This window comes from Maylandia zebra, linkage group LG22, assembly GCF_041146795.1.
Source record: "Maylandia zebra isolate NMK-2024a linkage group LG22, Mzebra_GT3a, whole genome shotgun sequence".
Taxonomy (NCBI): domain Eukaryota; kingdom Metazoa; phylum Chordata; class Actinopteri; order Cichliformes; family Cichlidae; genus Maylandia; species Maylandia zebra.
In genome coordinates, this window is record NC_135187.1 from 17671477 (window position 1) to 17694597 (window position 23121).

Below are 23121 nucleotides of genomic sequence, written 5' to 3' on the forward strand. Positions count from 1 at the left end.
CAGTTTCCACTCGAGGACTTCCTCGTCTTTGCTTTGACTTCAAACTTCAAAATCAATAAAATCCACATTCCCTCAGAAACGGTGTCACGCTCCAGTCACTAAATCTCCGAATCAGGCCACGGAGCTCATTACCAAACCATCATGTGGACCAACAGCTCAATGTGTCAACCAGTTATTCAGTCATCACGAGTTTGTGTCATGGTCCGGGTGTGTGCCAGTGTGTCTCCCTACGAGCCGGCGTCTCCACCCCTGGGAGGGGCCTCAGTGTTTTTGCTGATCGTTGACATCTGTGGGTAATTAGCCGGGGGACTCATAAGGCCAGCGTTCTCAATCTCTCTTCGCCAGATTCTCTGCTAAACATCAGTCAGTGCAGGCCACCACCATAATTTCCTTACGTGTTTTTTTGTGAATCACCTTTGCTTCACTGTATGTTTGTTTTTTGTGCGCCTCCCTTTTTCAGCTACACCTAACTGTTAAACCCCTGGCGAAGAGCTTCTACTTGGATGCTGGACCTTCTGGCAGTCCCTCAGGCTACCACCAAAACTACCTACCTGCCTCTCTGCCTCCACGCCAGGAGTTTTTGGATTTACACACCCGGATTACTCCCCCTCCATGTCATCTCCGACCTCCGTTGGCAAGTACACAGTACGAAGGAGGATTTTGAGCCAAACAACATATTCATATTCCTCCTTATCTATGTTTTGAACATTTGCATTCTGTTACAGTGACCCCGACCTTTTCCTGGACCTTTTGTGACTTGCTTTCCAGTCCAATCCCCGGACCCGGACCAGATCATTATTTAGTTAACGTCTACGCTCACCTTTTGTTTATGAATATTTTGTGTGCACATTAAACATTATTCTTAAAATATATTTACGAGCTGTTCGGCGTCTTGCGTTTGAGTCCTGTCACTCGTCTGAAACGGTCCCGGCCGTAACAGTAGAATCTGGCCAGCAGTTATGGACTCAGCAGACGCGGAACGGTCAGCCATTCAGAGGCAGGGGGCGATATTAGGAAGTCATGAACAATCTATTCAGTTCCTGTTAGCCCAGCAGCAGACTCTTAGAGATGGTCAAAGTAAAATACTGGAGACCCTCCAGGCTCTACAAACTGATATTTCTACTGCTGCTGGTTCCGCCTCGGGCCCCGCGGGCCAAGACTCCGGTACACCAGCTCCTCTGCCTCAACCTGTTGCCGTTGCATCTCCACCTACATCAGCTTTCCGTGATGCTACGTCCCCGGAGCCCGAACCATTCTCAGGGGATCCAGGGAGTTGTAGCGGGTTTTTGCTTCAGGTTGACCTTGTTTTCGGTCGTTCTCCGCGCACATTTGTTGCGGATTCTAATAAGATATCTTATTTGGTGGGTAAACTGCGTAATCGTGCACTTAAATGGGCGGAGGCGTATCTATCGAAGAATCCTTTGTTAACCTGTTCTTATGAGGTGTTTTTGGGGGAATTCCAGAAAACGTTTGCGCACCCCATTTCTGAGGGTAGTTCTGCGCAGAGGCTGCTGGATCTTCGCCAGGGCCGTCAGAGGGTTGCTGATTTTTTGATTGATTTTCGTACTGCTGCCGCCGAAACCGGTTGGCCTGACGACGCTCTGCGTGGGGTGTTTTTCCGGGCATTGAACGAGGGTATGAAAGACCAGCTTGCCTCCCGTGATGAGCCAAAATCTTTTGAGGAACTGGCGTCCCTCTCCCTTCGCATTGACAACAGGTTGCGTGACAGGGAGAGGGACAGGAACTACAAATCCCAGCGCCGTTTACCGCGCTCGTTTCCGGGTACGTCACCGTCGCCGCCTCCGACTGTGGACTCGCATGAGTTTGTCGCCTCGGCTTACGTCACTGATCCCGAGCCGGAGCCTATGCAGATTGGCCGGTCACGGTTGACACCGGAGGAGAGGGAGCGGCGGCGTCGGGCTCATGCCTGTTTTTACTGTGGCTCGCTGGAACACTTGATTGCTGCATGCCCGAAGGAGGGAAAAGGTGTCGCCCGCCGGTAGAATCGGGGATACGGGTGGGCGGTTCGAATTCTGGTCAGAAACCCCGTTTACAACTCCCTGTCACCTTGGAGATGCTACAGAGTACTCATTCGTGCACAGCCTTATTAGATTCTGGTTCTGAACAGAATTTAATCAGTCTCGATCTCGCTGAACGATTAGGCGTTCCGCTCGTGCGCCTTGAGCCGCCCATTCCAGTTAGAGCGCTTAATAACCAGGTTTTCACTAAAATTTCTTTTCGCACTGGTCCAGTGTCACTGTGCACTTCGGGGAATCATAGGGAAAAACTCACCTTTTTTGTCCTCGATTCACCTGATACTCCGCTCACTTTGGGTTATCCCTGGCTGTGCTTACACAATCCGCACTTGGATTGGGAGGGGCAAAGGGTTGTCAGCTGGAGCCCTTTTTGCCACTCCAATTGTCTGACTTCCGCCCGTTTTCCCGGCCCGGGGGAGGCTACGGGGACTGACGAATATGTCCCCGATCTCTCAGGGGTGCCGCCTGAGTATCATGATTTGCGGGAGGTGTTCAGTAAGATCAAAGCGCAGTCCCTACCGCCCCATCGCCCTTATGACTGTGCGATTGATTTGCTCCCCGGAGCGTCCCTGCCCAAGAGCCGGTTATATAGTATCTCTAGGCCTGAACGTGCTGCGATGGAGGAGTATATTAGGGATTCATTAGCGGCTGGGTTAATCCGTCCGTCTTCGTCCCCCGTGGCGGCGGGGTTTTTTTTTGTAGACAAGAAGGATGGGTCTCTTCGGCCGTGTATTGATTTCAGGGGCTTGAATGACGTCACTGTTAAAAATAAGTATCCCTTGCCACTCATTAGCTCCGCTGTTGAATCGCTACAGGGTGCCACGGTGTTCACTAAGTTAGATCTTCGCAATGCTTATCATTTGGTGCGAGTCCGTCAGGGAGACGAGTGGAAGACTGCGTTTAACACCCCCCTGGGTCATTTCGAGTATCTCGTTATGCCTTTCGGTTTAACGAACGCTCCAGCGGTGTTTCAGGCCCTAATAAATGACGTCCTGCGGGATTTCCTCGACCGTTTTGTGTTCGTCTATTTAGATGACATTCTTATTTTTTCTAAGTCTTTGGCTGAGCATCATTCACATGTCCGTGCTGTCCTTCAACGCCTCTTGGAAAACAGACTGTATGCCAAGGCTGAGAAATGTGAGTTTCATTTGACATCGGTCTCTTTCCTGGGATACATCTTGGCAGGGGGGCAGGTGAAGACGGATCCGGCTAAGGTGAAGGCGGTCACTGACTGGCCTGTGCCTTCTACTCGCAAGCAACTCCAGGGGTTTTTGGGATTTGCGAATTTCTATCGTCGGTTTATAAGGAACTACAGTCTAGTGGCGGCTCCGCTTACACGCCTTACCTCTACGAAGCTTCCGTTCGGCTGGTCCGCCGAAGCTGACAGCGCATTCACGGAGCTGAAACATCTGTTTTCTACTGCGCCCATCCTCGCTCAACCCGATCCGTCTAAGGCTTTTATTGTGGAGGTGGATGCTTCTGATGTGGGGGTGGGGGCTGTGCTTTCACAACGTGCCGGCCCCTCCTCTAAGCTGCGGCCGTGCGCCTTTTTCTCTCGGCGGCTTTCACCAGCGGAACGGAACTATGATGTGGGGGACCGGGAGCTGCTTGCTGTTAAGTTGGCGTTGGAGGAGTGGCGTCATCATCTGGAAGGCGCGGCGCTACCGTTCCTGGTGTGGACGGATCATAAGAACTTGACGTACCTACGCGGTGCGAAGAGGTTGAATGCACGTCAAGCTCGTTGGTCGCTGTTTTTCGCACGTTTTAACTTTTCCATTTCCTATCGCCCGGGTTCCAGAAACACCAAACCGGATGCCCTCTCTCGGCAGTTTGACTCTGACACGGGTCCGGCGGAGTTTTCCACCATTCTTCCGGCCGGCTGTACGGTGGGAGCTATTACCTGGGAGGTGGAGGACGCCATCGACCGGGGCCTCCGGACGGAACCGGATCCGGGCACGGGACCGCCTAACCGGCGTTTTGTTCCCGCGGCTGCTCGCTCCAAGGTACTGGAATGGGTGCACGCTTCGAGGTTTGCGTGTCACCCGGGCAGGGGCAGGACGACTTCTATGGTTAAGAGACATTTTTGGTGGGCCACTCTGGATAAAGATGTTCGGGAGTATGTGGCTGCGTGCCCTGTGTGTGCCAGGTGTAAGTCGCGTACTCACCGTCCTGCTGGGCTGTTGCAGCCGTTGTCTACGCCTCATCGCCCTTGGTCCCACATCGCCCTGGATTTTGTTACGGGACTCCCGGTTTCGGCTGGGAAGACCACTATTCTCTCGGTCGTGGATCGGTTTTCTAAGGCTGCTCATTTCGTCGCTTTGGAGAAGTTGCCCACTGCGGCTGAGACGTCTACGTTGTTGTTGGACCATGTTTTTCGGCTTCATGGCATTCCTGTGGAAATAGTTTCGGACAGGGGTCCGCAGTTCTCGTCCCAGGTTTGGGGTTCTTTTTGCGCTGCTTTGGGGGCCAGGCCTTGTCTGAGCTCTGGTTACCATCCTCAGACGAACGGCCAGACGGAACGTTTGAATCAGGAGCTGGAGGCCGCGCTCCGCTGTGTGACCTGTCATAACCCTGCGACTTGGGCCTCGTATCTGCCGTGGGTGGAATATGCCCACAACTCCTTGGTTTCGTCTGCTACTGGGTTGTCACCGTTTGAGGCCTCTTTGGGTTATCAGCCGCCCCTGTTTCCGGTGGAGGAGGCTGATCTTGCTGTCCCCTCGGTCCAGCATCATCTACAGCGCTGCCGTCGGGTCTGGTCTCGTACGCGGGAGGCGCTGTTGCGAGCTGTGGCTCGCCAACGTAGCTGTGCCGACCGTCGCCGGTCTCCTGCGCCTGTTTACTCACCTGGACAGAAGGTGTGGCTCGCTGCGAAAGACATCCCTCTCAGGGCATCCTCCCGCAAGTTGTCTCCTCGTTACATCGGCCCCTATTCTGTGGACAGGGTCCTCAGCCCTTCGGCTGTCAAGCTCCGTTTGCCTGCTGCCTTGAGGGTTCACCCGGTCTTTCACGTTTCTCAGGTGAAGCCGGTGGTGTCTAGTCATCTGTGCCCGCCTCCGGTGCCCCCGCCTCCCGCCCGGCTCATTGACGGGCATCCTGCGTTTTCTGTCCGGCGCATTCTGGATGTGCGGCGGCGGGGTAGGGGGCTGCAGTTTTTGGTGGACTGGGAGGGTTATGGGCCGGAGGAGCGTTCTTGGGTTCCTCGTTCTTTGATGCTTGACTCTGTGATGGTTTCTGATTTTCTTAGGTCACGTCGTGGGGCGGGTGCTGGTCGGCCGCCGGGTGGCGTCCCTTGAGGGGGGGGTACTGTCATGGTCCGGGTGTGTGCCAGTGTGTCTCCCTACGAGCCGGCGTCTCCACCCCTGGGAGGGGCCTCAGTGTTTTTGCTGATCGTTGACATCTGTGGGTAATTAGCCGGGGGACTCATAAGGCCAGCGTTCTCAATCTCTCTTCGCCAGATTCTCTGCTAAACATCAGTCAGTGCAGGCCACCACCATAATTTCCTTACGTGTTTTTTTGTGAATCACCTTTGCTTCACTGTATGTTTGTTTTTTGTGCGCCTCCCTTTTTCAGCTACACCTAACTGTTAAACCCCTGGCGAAGAGCTTCTACTTGGATGCTGGACCTTCTGGCAGTCCCTCAGGCTACCACCAAAACTACCTACCTGCCTCTCTGCCTCCACGCCAGGAGTTTTTGGATTTACACACCCGGATTACTCCCCCTCCATGTCATCTCCGACCTCCGTTGGCAAGTACACAGTACGAAGGAGGATTTTGAGCCAAACAACATATTCATATTCCTCCTTATCTATGTTTTGAACATTTGCATTCTGTTACAGTGACCCCGACCTTTTCCTGGACCTTTTGTGACTTGCTTTCCAGTCCAATCCCCGGACCCGGACCAGATCATTATTTAGTTAACGTCTACGCTCACCTTTTGTTTATGAATATTTTGTGTGCACATTAAACATTATTCTTAAAATATATTTACGAGCTGTTCGGCGTCTTGCGTTTGAGTCCTGTCACTCGTCTGAAACGGTCCCGGCCGTAACAGTTTGTCTGTGTTCACTTGTGTTTTTCTAAGTGTGTAAAGCATCCAGTGTTTTTCTTGCAGCTTTAAAGTCTACACTTTCCTTCGAGGGGCGTTATAGATTGAGGTGCTCAGCAGCTCAGTAGTCAGTTCATCTTTGAAGATCAGCTGGTGGCCTTTTGGAATAACTCCAGACATCTGTTCTAACTTCTTTTACCTTAAGAGAGCTTGACATGAAAGGCCTCTCAGCTGGACGCTTTTACTAATGCAGGCTGGATAATTTAATGGTCCTCGATGACCATGCAGTAAAGGCCTTTATTACCATAGGATGTGTGTTGTTTTATCGTGTTGCTTACTTCTCCAGTCTCCTTTTAATTAGTGCTAAATAGGAACCAGTGAAAAGGGAGCTTTTAAGTAAACCTTAAACATTACACACTGTAAGTCTGCCATGTTTTTCCACTCCAGATGAACTGTTTAAAGTTAAAAATAGGTTTTACTTTCCCTGCCTTCATGCGATCGTCTCCGCCTTTTGTATTTCCTCAGATGTTGTTCCTTGTTCCTCACCCCTGAGGTTTTTTTTTCTTTTTAAAAACAAATGTGTCAGCACTTTCATAGCAGACAAAACACTCTATAAAAAGGACATGAAAGCTGAAATGAAAACATGGTTTCCCTCCTTGCTAAAGAAGGAATCTCCAGTTTTAAACAATAAGGAATCCACCCTTTCGCAGGCGGGCGACTTCAAACGCTTGCCGGGTTGTTGTGGATTTTTTTTAAAGGCAGTTGTGGCTCATTTAGCCACAACAACACGGGCTCCAGCTGGCTGTTTGTTAGCGGCCTTGCAGCAGAACAATAACTGTCGCGGCCACATGCACGGGGGGCGGGGCGGTGGCTAACGCCACTCGGCTAAACAGCAGGAATAGCCACCGAGCAAGGCCACGAGCAGTTAAAACACAGGAAATTAGCCACTGTTTACTTTCGCTTGCCTACATTCGCTCCTACTAATTAATTGCACAGAGCCCCCTGGTGGATTTCAGGTCTCAAAGGAAGGAGCTCTGAGTGTCACTGTTGCACGTTTTATTGTTTATGATGCTGTTGAAATGAAGCAAGCAGTATTTGACCCATTTGTGGCCCCCAGGACTGCTGGTGTGCTGCTGCATTAGCCCTACAGTAATCCCCCGGCGACCCAGAAAGTCATTTCTGGAGCAGGTGGTTATGTGGGCCATAGGACTAATAACAGCAGCGGTGTCATATGGCTGAGAAGGTGTTAAAACCAGGGAGGGTTCATAAAGAAAGCTTCAAATTTTGACGGCTGACCACTACACTCTAATTACAGCTGCCTCTTGTGTGTATATAGTTTGTGTGTAGGCGAGATTACGAGAGCTCTTCTTCTAAGACCATAACTCTGCAACACTTTGCACAGAGGGTGTTTGCTGCAATGAAAGGATGAAGGTCGACACATTTCCCAGCATGCATTTGCATTCCTGGAGCCTCTCATGGGATTTTTTTTTCTTTTTTGGAGGGATGTGTGCGGATGAAAGGGGTAAACCAGAAGGACAAACTGCACTGCTCTCTGGGGCATCTTTTTCCAGCTGAGGCCGTCATCTCACGGCCTCTGATGCAGAGAAAAGGATGTGTGATTTCATTTTGCGTGGGTGGCCTGTTTACATTCCAGGCATTCCTCACGGGAATCCCTCTCTCTGTTTCTTCGGATCCTGTGCTGGAGCGCCTGGGAAGGCATTGGCGTCTGTGATATTCTCAGAGGTCTCTCTGGAAAACATTTGGAAAGTGAAGCCCTACTTACACACAACCGAGCGCACATCCCGATGGACTCTTTAACTGAATTCTGGGAATGTGGTGTTTATTTGTAGCATAGGGGTTTATTTAAAAATGACATTTGGAATTAAAGTTCTTGATTTGTCATCCTTCCATGCTCGGTCTACTAATGGAGGCTTCTAGGAAAGTATTACACAACAAATTTGTTGTAGGAAGTCAGGGGATTGCAAATGTCATTTTTGTACCCAAAGCAGCTTATCTGCAATCTCGTCTATGGCCTTGTTCACGCTGTTAATTCCTCCTCAAGAGATGATTTTGTGCTCCTTGCTGCGTCAGCTTACGGCAGACTGGGTGCCTTTTCTATCTCCCTCTTAATCTTCAGATCGCATGCTTTCTTTTGAATTGCATTTTCATGGTATTTAGGGTCTTTTGTTTTTAAAGTCTGCAGGAGATAAAGAAATCCAAGAGATGCTTTCGTTCACTCAGCTTCTCTTTAAGGAGATCGTGTTGGCTTTTCTTTAATTGACTTCCTCCTTTGGGAAAACCTTCAGAGCTACACTAAGCATCCTGTCTGTCCTGATAGTCTGGCTTACAATAACTGCTAGACACTCAGGAAGTCATAAAGCTTTAGCACCATACCGTGTCGTATGTATTACGCGTTTCACCCCGGGTGATGTCAACAAGAAATAAAATCTCCATCAGCAGCACTGGTGGGGTCAGGGCGATGTAGAGTGGTTCTGTTGTGCAGTGTGTTAAGTCTCCAGGGCACTGCTAATGGTCTAATATGAGTTGGCGGTCAGGAGCGTTGAGAGGTCGTTTACAAACGCTGTATTGTAAGGGCTCTTGATTTTAAGGGGCACTCGAGAGGAGTGTGCATTCTGACGTCTGTGCGCGCAGAGGAGTTTGCACAAGTCTTAGAACTTTAACTTCTGCACATTCTCCCACTTACCACTATTTTATTGAGTCACAAAGCTTCAGACTAGCTCACCTTTATCAGGTACAAAACAATTTTCATATTATCACCCACACACAATTTTACAAACGTTTACTTCAGGTAGCATTCGATCATCCATCAATTAGGGAATATTACCTGGTGAACATGTCAGGTGTGCTAAAAATCAACATCAGCTTAGTGATAAAACATCCACACGTCCTCTAAAAGAAAGAACTAGTCAAGTCATTTTCCGTTCCACATACCAGGAGAAACCTGGATACATCACTACATAAATAAAAGATGTAATGTGTAACTGCCCCTCAGAAAAAATGGTGTCCGTTAAGCCCCACCTTTGGCTTTGTTTTTTAGATCATTCTGAGCACCTGTGGCAGAAAACTATCACAGCTGAGTAGATAAACAATAAGTGCTTCATTTGGTATAAAAATATCCATCCATCTTCATATTCAAGTCAAGTTGCAGGTGGACGGAAACGTTCCCAGCTGTCATAGGACTAAAGGCAGGGTAGACCCTGGAAGGACAGACAACCATTCATGCTGACACTCAGCAGACAATTAACCTGACCCGTGCATCTCTTTGGACTGCTAGAGTACGTGGAGACAACCCACACAAGCATAGAGAAACCGGCCTCACAGGATCTTCTTCCTGTGAGGCAAGAAGGTGTCTGCATCACCGTGCTAAAAACATACATTTAATATTCTTTTTTCTCCATAATAATTATCATCAAAATTTGTTGGCCTCCCTAAACAGATACTGCCGTGATTTCGAGTTAAGGTACAGTTTATACGGCCTGATTTGACTTAAAGTCTGCAGGCTCTGCATTCCTATATGAAGCACCGCCCTGAGGCAAAGTAAGAAAGGTGTGGGAGGTGTAGTTTTGTAAGCTAGGGACCCTCCACTAAGCAGTTCTGATGGTATAAAACAGGTTTTTCCTCCACGTTTCACCTTTCTATGTCCGTACACGTCTGTGAATAATATCAGTGAGTGTCACCTCTGTGTGTGTCCTGCTCTCTGCTCACATCACATCTTGCCACATTATCCACCCACTGCGGCAGGGTGGATTTGCCACTGGCCACCTCAGCTTCCTTGAAAGTGTCAGAGTGTGAAGGTGCCTCACTTGCATTTTCCTCTCGGCCGGCTGCCCGCACACTGAGCGCGCTCTAATATATTCTTTCTCATCACTCACTCCTCTCTGCCTCCACCTCGTTCTGTCACGCTGATGTCTGCCACTTGCTAATTGGTTCATCTCTATTCCAATGACTCTGTGTGCGTGACCATTTTCGGTGTATTTTTTGAGTCTAAATTCCCGAGTGTGGCTTTGTGTGTGTGTGTGTGTGTGTGTGTGTGTGTGTGTGTGTGTGTGTGTGTGTGTGTGTGTGTGTGTGTGACTGACAGCAGATTTTCTGCCACCAGCCGGCATCCTGTTTACTGCTCTGATGCACATTCAGCTGGTTCATTTGGTTTTCAGCCCTCCCTGGGGACACACAGAGCCGCCCCCACTAACTGATTTGAGAAGGGCTGTGGCAGCCACTGCTGCTTTGTAAATAAATATTCTACCATGTTACATATTTATTATACACGCTTTGGCCCTCTAGTTCATGTAGCTGAGCAATAGTGTGTTGACGACACAGGGTTCAGCAGTGGGATTATGCAGTTTTTGGCTTCAGTTGTGCCTGTTACGTTCAGAGCATAATTAAGTCTCTGCTGGAGGCTGCAGGCAGCCTGCTGCAGCTACCTAGGTTAGAAATATTGGTAAGTAAAAGTGTTTTAAAACCTCAAAGTCTCAACAAAGGTTCCTGTTTTGATTACACTGTGCATATTTTATAAAGTTTCATTGTGAGTAGTGTATTAAAGAGCTTCACGGGGCCTACAAACACCCTGTCATCATCATCTCCTCAACCGGTTCGTAGACAAGCGGCATCATGTTAAACGCTCAGCAGGTAGCTGTGTCTCAGTCTTTTGACTGAATTACAAACAGATTTCACAACAGCAGTTGTCTCAAGGTGGGGCGATCGTGGCTTGTGGGACGATCGTGGCTCAAGAGTTGGGAGTTCGCCTTGTAATCGCAAGGTTGCTGGTTCGAGCCCCAGCTCGGACAGTCTCGGTCCTTGTGTCCTTGGGCAAGACACTTCACCCGTTGCCTACTGGTGGTGGTCAGAGGGCCTGGTGGCGCCAGTGTCCGGCAGCCTCGCCTCTGTCAGTGCGCCCCAGGGTGGCTGTGGCTACAATGTAGCTGCCATCACCAATGGGTGGATGACTGGATATGTAAAGCGCTTTGGGGTCCTTAGGGACTAGTAAAAGCGCTATATAAATACAGGCCATTTAATATTGTAAGGTAAGCACTTTGGCGACAATGGAAAGGAAGAACTTCCTTTTAACAGGAAGAAACCTCCGGCAGTGTCAGGTTGAAAGTGTATGTTTACCATAAAGACTCAAGAGTCACAAGTGAATAAGCATATTTCCCAAAAGTCAAAAAATATAGACTTTGTTAACAAAAACAATAATTTTGTGCATATTCTCTCCATATCTGCTTTTGATTTTCCTACTCTCTGTTTGGAAGTCCCCTCTCCGCTCACCGCTATGAAAAATGGAATAACCTCTGGTCTGTGAAATGAGAAATCAAATGGAATTGTGAAAACGGTGAAGGCAGAGCTTCATCTGTGCTGTTGCAATCTTCGTGTGTTGCTCAGGCGTGTGCTGCTTGAATTTAACCAGAAATCTGAAGATAGCCGTCTGAAGGTTGCCACGTCTTGCAGCATCCTACCCCCCTGTTTGGCATGGGGGGTAGGATGGGGGTTGCCATTTGTTTCCACCCCCCACTCCCCACCTGCCGGCTGCTCCTGATTGTAGATGTGCCCTTTGAGTTCCTGCAGGCTTCCATATTTTACCATATCTTTATGGTCCAGCTAGAAGACGTGTTGAATATGCGATGGCGAGCTCCAAAGAGGGACGAGGCTTCTGAAAGTGCAGCCGAAAAGGTTTAACTGCAGATTGTTAAAAGCCAGGGTTGACAAATGGGACTGAGATTGGACAAGAGCAGGGATATAAATGGCAGGAAACTGGGGGGGAAAAAGACAAAACATGGGATGTGGAAGAGGGGGTAAAACCAGCAGAGCCGGAAAGGGTTGGATAAGGCTCGTACGTGCATTTGTGTGAAAATTACCAGCCTGTTAAAGCATGTCTGAAAAATGTGTTGCTCTTAAAGGTCAGAGGCCATGACAGCACGCCTCCTAGTACTCCTTTCAAAGCGCACACGTACACCAATTAGCAAAGCAGACTTTCTACTTAAGCCCCAATGTGTTATAGAAGCCTTTCGAGAGGCTCAGACCCACCCCACCACCACCAATGGCACCGTCTGGGTCATCTAATAAACCCGCCCCTGCTGTTGTCCGAGCCTCGTAAAGATGGATCACATTTCCATTTCAGTCGCAGGCGCACACCTCCGTTAATCCTTTTTTTGGCCTGTGTCTTTTGTCCAAAAGGGTTGGTGTCACAAGGGGAGATAAATGAAGTGGCATGTGGCAATTTTCAGAGCAGAAGCAGCGGCAGCTTCGGAGGGTGGTTTCAAGGCTTTGAAGAAGAAAGAATTACATCTGTGGCTGCTCGCATCTCTGACAGTGAAAGTGTGCGTCTGGGTTGTCCATGTGTCACCTCAGTGTGATAAATGTGCATGGGTTTGTGTGTGTGCACGTTCGCCGGAGCGAGAACAGGCATCTGTTGCATATCATTAGCAGCTTTTAGAATGAATTACCTCAGTGGATTTCCCCCCCCCCCCCACACACACACACACACACACACACACACACACACACACACACAGAGCACCCTTCATCCTATTCCATCCACCCTGATAATCCCTTTATCTTGGCAGCTATTCAACACATAAAGGGCCAATGCCACTGAATAATGATGCGGTCATATCTACTCCTCGCTCGCCCCCGGTGATAATCTTCATCTGGGGATGACAGTGATGGAGAAATTTTATGCATGTGGTCGTTCGGAGTTGAATAAATCTGATTTCCTAATTTCTGGGCCGGGAGCAGGAGTCAAAACAAGCCACGGCACATGTTTGCACACACAAAAACAGGCACACTTTACAGCCCACATCCAGGCTGTCCCTCCTCAAATTCCCAGAGTTCAATCCCCCCACCCTCCTTCTGCCCCTCCAGCCCACCGTCAGTGTTTGCCAAGAAGGTCACTTACGATGTGAGTGACAATCCCTGAAATCGTTAAAACAATCCATCTCCTTTTTTTCTTTTCATTAAAGGCAGCATGCCTCCATTTACATATTTGGATGACACGCCCGGCTGGTTTGTTTAATTGCTGTAAGCTGGTCGGCTGCACAATTACTAAAGTTGTTTTTGTGCTTCAGCATCTTATTATTAGGCGCGCAGCGCCGCCGACACCGAGCTAATCAATTTGAAACAACGGCAGACGTCTTTAATGCCCGAGCGGGGATAATAAAAGTTGCTTTGTCGAGGCGCGCGTGGAGGCTTGTGGTGCAGATCGTAGCTTGCTTCTTGAAATTTCAGTTTGCTTTTTCCTGCAGAGAAGCAAAAAAACCACAAGCACGCGTTTGTCACATTCAGAGGGGAGTTTAGGGCAGCAGACAGTTACAGTATATGTTGTAGATAGGTGATGTTTTTGACAGCAAGAGTACACTTCTGCTTTTCAGCGGAGGGAGTGTGTGTGTGTGAGAGAAAAACAGTGGAAAGCTAAAGATTAATCGCAAGTAGGAGGAGGCAACTGAGCGAGGTCGAGAAAGCTGTTCACCATGAGGAGGAAAGAAGGGAAGGAAAGGGAGGAAACGAAGCAGAAGTGAAATCGAGATGCTTGCAGTATTTGTGAGTGAATATTCTTTTAATAGTTTGTGTTTTCCGTGCTGCACACAGACAAACATTGTTGAGGTTAATTGAACAAACGCTCACGGACTCAAGTCCTAATGATTTACATGCAGAGCAGCTGCCTGGGGCTTTGGCAAGAAAAGGAGAAGAAGAAGATAAAGGAGCAGATAAAGTAAGAAGAAGGGGAGGATAGTCTACCTCTGATGGCAAAAATGTGTGAATTTTGCTCAGGATACAGTTTGTGAACCTGAGATCTTCCCTTTGCCGCAAAGAAAACATGTTTTGTTAGCTCCCAGAATGCCAGAGGTTATCCAGCCAGGCAATCAAATCAATGCTTATTGCCCATCCAATTAGAGCCCGGCAGCTTCTGGTTCAGCTGCATTTCCGAGTGCGTTTGAAAGAAATCTCCCTGGGCCTCTAAAAAGACTTTGGGGTCACCACGGAAAACTGGCACAGGAAGGCAGGAAATGTGGCTTTTCCCATGGGGTAGTGTGACATTAAGTGGAGGCAGATTTTACAGACGCGCACGCATGTTTACACAATCCTCGCACATATGCCCAGAGCCTCTGTGTACTGCAGTGGCTCCACGAGGTCAGGACAGGTCAGGGAAAAGCTTTGGGAGAGAGAAGATGTGTCATTTCTGGTGAAAGCTTAAGACACATGTTGCTGTTTCTGTAGCCCTGCAGCTGTTTGGGATTCAGGAAGAAGGGAGTTGGCAGTGAACTGTTAAAATTAGCCCCCTTTTTTCTTAAGATTCTGTATAAGAAAGTTAAAAAAGAAGATACATGTGTAAATGTAACCCTGTGGACTTAGACGATGTAAGATTGGTTGGTTTTGCACCTTTGTGCATTTCCTTTAATCTCTTTGGATCATTACAAAACGTTTACATGCTTCATATTTCACTTACATGTCCCCGGTGGGAAATGATTGTGAATGCTACCGCCAGCAGATATAGTTACTGCAGCTTGTAAGAAGGAGGGTCGTCATCTTGTGGGTGAATCTATAACAAATACACACGCACGCACGCAAATTTGTAATATGAGAGAGAGAAAATGAGGCAGCCTTGCTAAATTATGCAGTTTCAATTTCCCCATTTAGGGAGGATAGATCAATTTCTCAGACTAAAACCATTAACCCTTAGGATGGCTGGTGTTGCCATGGCAACACTCTTATGTCTCTTGATCGCAAGCACCTGTTTTCATGGGGACGCACCATTGCTTTGGCTCATGCGGGTGTATGCAGCGATCAGTGAGTTAGACTGTGCGAGGCCTGGATTGCACGCACGCACGCACACACACACACACACACACACACACACACACACACACACACACACACACACACACACACACTCACTTTCCTGAACTGAAACTTGACGGTTTCTTCAGTTGCAGTGATGGATTTGAGTAAGCAGATCCTGCAGCACCTGCAGGCGTTTCTGTGCATGTGTGCGTGCATTTAATTGCATTGTCTCAGTCAGGGGCAGGGTCCCTTGTTGCACTGCATCCTGTCGGGGAGTTGTATTTCATCTACCCTCTCTGGGGATGGGTGTGTGTGTGTGTCACAGTGAACTACTGCTTGCCTATGCGGTCTTTCTGCTTTTTCTCGCCATGTATTTTTGTCTCGGCTTTTATTTTACTCCTCCCCCTTCTTTATTTCTTCTAGTAGCTGTGGTTTTTCTACATCTTTTTCTTTTTTCTACACCGTACACTTGTTTTGCTTCTTTTTCCCTTTTTCATCTTCAATTCTTAACCCTTGACATCAGTCCCCCATCCTTCTCCTCCCCTCCCCCATCTATCTCACCCCCTCCACCGAGCAAATGGCCCTCCGGTCAAGTCACAAGATGCTCAGTAGTGTGTTTGGATTTCATGGAGCATTTTTTTTTCTGCTTTGACACAGCCTGCAGGAGTGTCTGCATGCATCTCTGTGTTTATCATGATAATGCTGCCTATGTGTGCTTCTGTATACTAATGTGTGTGTGCGTGCATGCAAATGTCATTTGCACTGATTGGGAAGACTAGGAGGTCATCAGTTTCCCTTAACCATGTCCACATTACTCTGATGCTATTATGCCAGCAAAGGGAGGCATTGCAAGCATATTGCTGCTTTCCACTTTATCGAGATGGCTTTAGAGCACATTTGGTAAACACAGTATTTCAGGGGTGAGACAAAAGAAGCATGGCAATGTCGCATCACATCCTCTTAGAGCTGAATAATCGATACACTGGCACGAAGTATCGACGTTTTTTATTAAATCATGAAGGCGCTCCAAAGGGATTCGACTTAGCAGAGTCTCTGTGACTCCTCTTATCAGTGCTTATCAAGTGAATGAGGATGGCATGAACTGAAAGTAAGCGAGGACAAAACTCACACGGGAAAAAAACGCGGACAGCAAGTCAGAGCAAATCAAATGCCCAGATTACTGAAGTGGACTAACATTAATGCACAGACAGTGTATTATACAGCAGGAATGGAATGAGAAATATTTATGTTTATTGCTTAATGACATTTTAAGTGCCTTACACCTACAGCTAATTTAGAGTCATTAATTACACGTAGGACCTGGAGGAAAACCATACAGTTGCATAACTTTACATAGAAAAGCTCCAGCTGCTACTTTTGGGTGAAGAATCCCTTTTTTTGAGTGTGTCTGTATACCACGTTTAGCTCAGACTTGCAGCATAAATCAGGTTCAGATCATGTTCTAGCCATGTGACTACCGTGTTCACGTCTGCACAGTTAAAACAGTTTGATTTAAATCACTGCCATGTGCCAGATGTTTAAAAAAAATGTTTATGTTAATTATTATGTTTTGCAGTATTTGCATAGCATTACTTACCTCTAGCAACGTCTATTAGCTGTGAAAGCTACCAGTGATCATAATCTGGTGTGACTGCTCCATGAAATTAAAGTTTGGATGGCAGGAGGAGGGCGTGTGGCACTATGCAGGCGGACGTGCAAGGCAGCATTCAGCATGTTTAAAAGCTATTATGTGGCAGCCTGTTCATATCAGATTAGAGTCTGTGGGTAGCAAACACTGATGTCAGTAAATCTGAGTAAAATGCAGCCTTTGTTTTTTCCCGTGCAAATGTGCTGCACGAAGCACAGACGTTAGGGGTAATTTCTAAATCACATGAAGTCCCCTGGGGATACTAATCCTGTAGGAATGGGGCTTTACTCTGTGATTCCCACACCAACTGTATTCTCGTGGTTAAAATATATATATATATATCTTTGGATTATGTTTAGCCCCTGCCCCAAAGTGCATTGTTGTAATCCTACTGGTCAGAAAGGTCACCGAAAATTATCATCTTTTTTATATACTCCTATTGTAAAGATGGATTCTGCATAATGACCCCCACTCCCATCAGTGGAGAATGATGTTCAGAAGCAGAAGTCCTCATTGTTTGCAATAAACCCCTCTCTAGCTCCTTTTATGATGTTTGAAAGGTTACTTGGGTTTCCTGCAGAGCTCCACACGAGCACGACTTCTTGAAGAAAGTGGAGGCTCTTTCTCTCCCGAAAACTCGATTATTTATTATTGTGGAAATGCCTCTGGCTGTCCTTTCAGAAGCTTTCCCTGGGCTCATTTCGCTGCAGACATCCAGCTGTAAACCTTCCCCATCTGCGTGCACCCAGAGGACCCTGCAGAGGGAGGTGTCACACGTGCTGCGAGAGTATACATGGAAACCGAAGCGCCGCTTTCGCCTGTGGATGCTAATTTTTCTTCTCTGCATTTCCCTGCCAGTGACCTGTCCAGTAGACAAAACTCCCACACACCCACACTCAGAGTCAGGGAAACGCTCTTCCTGTAGAGCAGCACAGCTCAGATTAGATGCCGTGGCTTTTTGGCTCTGGTGTCTTGCATATAAAGTCCTGCAGTGGTCTGTCTTATGATTATGTCAGGTCTCAGTGTGTGTGGACAGCTGGGTGAGGGTAAAATTTGGGCTTTTACCTTCGAATTTCCAAACACATTCCTTCTAAAATGACTTTTCCAGTCAGTTATTATGTGTAAACAGAAGACATCCACACTGATTGTCTCCGTTCCAAGGCTTCTGCTTTCTTTCATCAAAGCCAGGGAGCACTTGGAGAAAGAAGAGTGACAGCAAAAGAAAGCACAGTTGTAGTCGTTGGCTTGAAGTCTTGTATCACATAACGGTGGCCTGTGGAGAGCTTTCCGCTGTGAAAAAGATACTCGGCGCTTTAATGTGTAGTGTTTATGAAGCATTAAGGAAAGAAAAGTATGCTTTGATGACAGAGCGGATGGTTTATTCTACGCATATTTTGTACACAGCAGGGTACCCAAAGTGGTATCCAACTTCTTTTGCTCTGGGAGTAAGATGATAAATGTAAGACTTTTGCAGAGAGAGTTTGGTGCCTTGGAATAGTGGAAAGTATGGGAATGGCCTCATGTGCCAGGAATTTACTCTAAGTCTAAATATTAAGACTGTATAAGTGAGTGAAGGAGTGCCTTAAAGGCGTTTTATATTTATGTTGTAAGCTTGCTATCTGCAGTCTTTCTAATGGCCAGCAGGGGGTGACTGCTCTGGTTGGGGAAAAGTGTCGATTGTATAGAAGTCTATGAGAAAATGCTCCTACTCATCACTCGATCTATGACCTCAGTAGACAGGCTCATGGTGAGGTCATGGTCTCATTTACTGGTTTTAAGATTCATTTCATTCAGTATGATGTTTATTTTGTCATTTATGGTCCAATATAGAGTAAAATAGACAGAGTACACTTTGTCCTTTCACTGCTTTGTTATTGACAAGGTGCAGTTACGCATGTGTGCAGCGTCCTTTGGTTTCTGAGTGAAATCACTCGTGACCTTGAAGACCTTGGTGTATGTAAGCCAAATTTAAATGACAGTTAAAGATGACCTCAGGCTACACCCCTGTAACGTTTTACTAGGATACATTCAGAACTTTTCAAACTATTGTGTTATTGTGTTTTGCTTTTCGTATTTTTAATTTTATGCTCCTGTCATACTGAAAAATCTTATCTGAGAAATCCAAAGTTAAGTGTTAAAGTGGGGTTTGCTTACATGTGTCTAGAGGCTGGTTAACACTCCTGACACACCACTCACGCATCCAAAAACAGAGGTCTGAACTGTCTTTCATTCCTCAAACCTCAAACTATCCTTACAACCTGTTGCTGACTTTTTCAAGAAAACACCGCCTGAAATCTGCCATGACACACTGAAGTACTGAAGGACATTTCATAAGTTTGGCTTAGTGGTTCCAGGATTAGTTTTGATCCACAGAAGCTAAATTGAGTCGAGCAGGATACCCTACCGTGCTGAACACGCCAAAACCACCAGTTACAGACTCGTGATCTCCTACGAGTTTCTTTCACAAAACATCCCTGCGGAGATTTATTTATTTATTCCTCCCTTTTTTTCCACTCAACCACCATAAATAGCGGCGATGGGTAGAAGGAAATGTTGCCATGGCGACACAGCGCCGTGGCAGCCGGTAATTATTCTGGTTTAAGTGCCAGCGCGAGCCGCGGGCGAGCTGGCACGCAGCGGCAGATAGTGACACCTGGACACGAGCCTCTCAGGCGAGGTCAGATACGGCGTCTGTGAGGTAACTGTCCCAGGGGACCCCAAAGCATTCGGACTATTTTTAAGTCATTTCAAGCAAAATCAGAGTGTATAACTGAACCTGCACCCTGTACGTGTACAATGTAAAATACTGCAGTGCATACTGCACACGTTACATGTTATGGGACACAGTTGAGTGATGATGTCACCTGGTTATTATCTTCTCGGTTACATGGGCTGACTGATCAATACATCGCATGTGTGAAAGATGCAGTGCTTATTGTGTGTACTGCATACAGCTAGTGTGTGTTTGTGCATGAGAGGTTGCAAGCAGCCTGTTGTCCAATATGTATTTGCTATGGGCATTAAAAAACAAACACTCAATAGCCTCGCTGCTCTCCCACTCACATGCCTGCCCAGCCTACATCTGTGCACGCACACACACTCGCAGGACAACACCACCCTCCAATGATAACATTAACTCATCTAACCCCCCCCTTTTTTGTTATCTGCTCTCTTCCAGGCAAGGCCGACCTGACTAATCATCCAAGGTGTCAAGGTAAGGCTTTGTTAAGTCTGTTGGTGTCTCGTACCAGGCGCACCTGTGTGTTTTTGTGCAGGGATAAACACAATCGGCTTTCTGACAAAGGCGGGAATTCCTCAGCGTCTTCTTGAAGAAGACCAAGGCGAAATTAAAACTGCGCTCTGCAGCTCCATCTGATTTGCAAACAAAACTTCCATGCTGCTCGAATACGACGAGTGCTACATCAGCTCCCACACTCCCCAGTCACATTAGCATAGGCGAGCAGAGAGACACAATGGAGTTTTTCACCGCCGGCACAGAGTACACACATTCTTCGCACACACATACACTCCAGACAGGAGTTTGGCTCCTGCACTCTCCAAGAAAAAAGACGAGGGAAGATAGGTTGTCATGTTTTTGTCACTGCCACTTGCCACCAGGTCTGCTGTAGCTCTCTGTTGTGCTGTGACTGAAAGGAGAAAGAGTGTGTGCGGTTTATTTTCGCTCCCATTTTTCATTGTGCGGTTTCACTCCTTCTCCACACTGTCTGCCCTGAACTATTTCTCTATCTTAGTCACGGGAGTGCACGACATCCCCTCCCTGCACACACACAGTGGGATACAAACCACCCTCTCCACATTTATTTATTTTTATTATTTTAGGCTCACAATCCCTCCCCACCCTTTTGTGACTCACCCGCAGCTCCACACAGCCCCCATAAATCATCCGTGATAAAATCAGGGGTTCCATCAGTTCAGCTAAACCCAACTTTAGCTGTTAGACGGAGACGTGATGAGGTTTCTGATGCTGTGCGCAGAGCCCAGACACCAGTTGTTGGAGGCACTGTTGTGAGGGCCACTGCAGCAGACTGAGGCAGATCGCTGTCTGCACTGCGTCTCACACTGCTCGCTTCTGCCACCTGCTGGTCATGTCTAGTCAGTGTGTGCAGTTCAAATATTTATAAGGAATGTTAAAGAATCTAAATGAATTAGCCAAAAACAGCAATTCATTTATTGTAGTATGCGTCTCTGTAGTTGGAGCTTCACAGGTGTCCAAGACACAAAACAGCTAATGCACCTGGTGTCCTCTGTTCCACTAGGCGTTGGTGTAGTAGCTTATTTAAAGTCACTCTCACAGATAATTAAGAAAATAGTCCAGTAGTTTACATGTGCATTTCAATGTACCAATGTGCCAATCTCATGACAGCAACTCAGTGCATTTAGATGTGTAAACAAGACGACCGGCCGAAGTTCAAACTGAGCATCAGAATGGGGGAAAAAGTAATGTCAGTGACGCTGATTGTGACATGGTTGTTGGTCTGAGTGTTTCATAAATTGCTGATCTATCAACCACCTCTAGGGTTTATAGAGAATGGTCTGAAAAAGAGAAAATAACCAGTTAATGGCAGATCTGCGGGAGGAAATGCCTCCAGAGTAATCAGATTGCAGTCCGATAGAGCCTCTTTGGGTTCAGGTAGAACAGGAGATTCTCGTCGTGGATGTGCAGCCGACAAATCTGTAGCAACTGTGTGAAGCTCTCATGTCAACATGGACCAAAATCTTGTTGAATCTATACATGAAGAACTGGGACAGCTGACCTGTGCAGTCAAAGTGACAAAACAAAAGCGAGTGTAGAGGTTCGGTTTTTCTACCAAAGAAAGCCAAACATATTTTTACATTTTAGAGCTGATATTAAAGGAGTTTAGACGAGATTTGAGATGAAAACATTTCCTACAGCGTGCTGGGCAGCATAGCCAGGAAATATGGAGGGTTTCCTCTATTAAGGTGTGTCATTTCTTCGAAAAGCATAAGCAATGTTGAATATTTTTAGGGTGTGTATCATAATCACCTTCCATTACATCACGCAATAACAAGGAAATAATCCTCAGATGGTGACTGTTGCTGAACATGAGTTGCTGACAATGAGTTCACTGTATTCATATGGCTTCCCACAGGCACCAGATCTCAGTCTAATAGAGCACCTTTGGGATGTGGCGGAATGGGAGATTCCCATCATGGATATACAAATGTGCAGCTGTGTGATGCCATCATGTTAACATGGACCAAACACTGAGAAGTGTTTCTGGCACATTGTTGAAGAAAAAAAAGGAGGTTCCAACCCAGCAGTGGCAAAGTGTCCCTTTTTAGCTTTTCAAATCTAAAGTTACACATTTTCACTCTATTTTATTTAAAAAAGAAAAGAAAAGAAGAAGAAGTCACCCAGTGGACACTTGGCGAAGCAGTTTTTTGCCCGCAGGTCATATTTTGGAAAACTTCAGATTTCTTTATAATAGCAAACAATAAAAAGTCATTATTTCTGTTTCTGTCTGCATTCGAGTCAACCTGGGTTTGAAAGATTCATAAGGTGTTTATAAACAGTGATTGTCTGACGAGCATGATTCGCCTTTAGGTTTCCATGATAGAGCTTTAAGGTGGCTGCTGAATTCAAATTCTCCTCTCAGTATGTTTTCCTAACAAACAGAGCACAGCTTGCACGGTTTGGCTGACTGTATCCTTCAGTAAACGTTGCTCCTCCTCAGCCAACGGCGATCTCTCAGTATCTGCTGAAAAGTTTTAAAAAAAAACGCTGCACAAGTTTTTTTTCACATTTAAAAACATAAAAAAATCTAAAATATACGTCATTCCTGGTAAAACTGTAAAAAATAAATAGTTTTGCTTCGGTTTAAATGTGATTGTAATTTCACATCTACAAAAAAAGTTTTGTTTTTCTCGTGTTTCCCCAGCTGGTACCAGTCCGATGTCCTCTTCCCCCACAGTGTGATGTGCCATGGCTCCGGTGCTGAGTGGAGTGTGGTGGGGGCCGGAGGCAGGCGTCGTCGGGTCGGAGACGGCAGCTTCTACTGGTGTGGCGTCGTGGCTGGGGAGCGGGCAGCTGATCTTGATCGTCACCCTCAGCATCCTCACCGCTTTGCTGCTGGTGTCGGTGCTGCTGCTGCTCTGCGCTAGCTGCCAGGGGTGAGCGCCATCACCAAGCAAACACACCCATATATGCCGTGTACTGGTGTTATTGTCATCGCTGTTAGGGCACGCTCACATATCAAAAAAAGCTTCACTTCCTGCTGTGTCAGCTATCCAAAGCAGATCTGCTCTGCTGGGAAATGCAGACAGTGCACAAATACCTGAGAGGCCGTTCTTAGCTACAGTAATTATAGGTACAGCAGCAGTACAGAGCAGTGCTGCTGAGTAACACTAAAAATGCCCTCTAGGGTAGTAGGCCATAATTATTTAATTAATAATTATGAATGGAAGCATGTGCTGTCTCTAAGCAGCCGTACACACTCCCATCTATCTATATATATAAAAGAGAAACACGTTTCCTTGTCATTTAACTTTCCTTTCGTGTAATCCCCGTAAAGAGCTGATGCAAGCAGACTCCAAATAAAGCAGCACAACTGAAACTAA

The 23121-nt window shown here is 47.0% G+C and overlaps 1 protein-coding gene across 4 annotated transcripts in view; it reads left to right on the forward strand.

Annotated features, from left to right (window-relative positions):
- pag1 (phosphoprotein membrane anchor with glycosphingolipid microdomains 1) overlaps positions 1-23121 on the forward strand; it is a 67850-nt gene that overhangs the window by 25207 nt on the left and 19522 nt on the right. For all 4 annotated transcript variants that reach the window (XM_076878950.1, XM_004549204.3, XM_004549207.3 and 1 more), the window contains 2 exons: positions 19700-19735; positions 22443-22674. In XM_076878950.1, the coding sequence (XP_076735065.1) occupies positions 22487-22674 (188 nt within the window). In that variant the 5' untranslated portion in view covers positions 19700-19735; positions 22443-22486. The remainder of the gene's footprint in view (positions 1-19699; positions 19736-22442; positions 22675-23121) is intronic.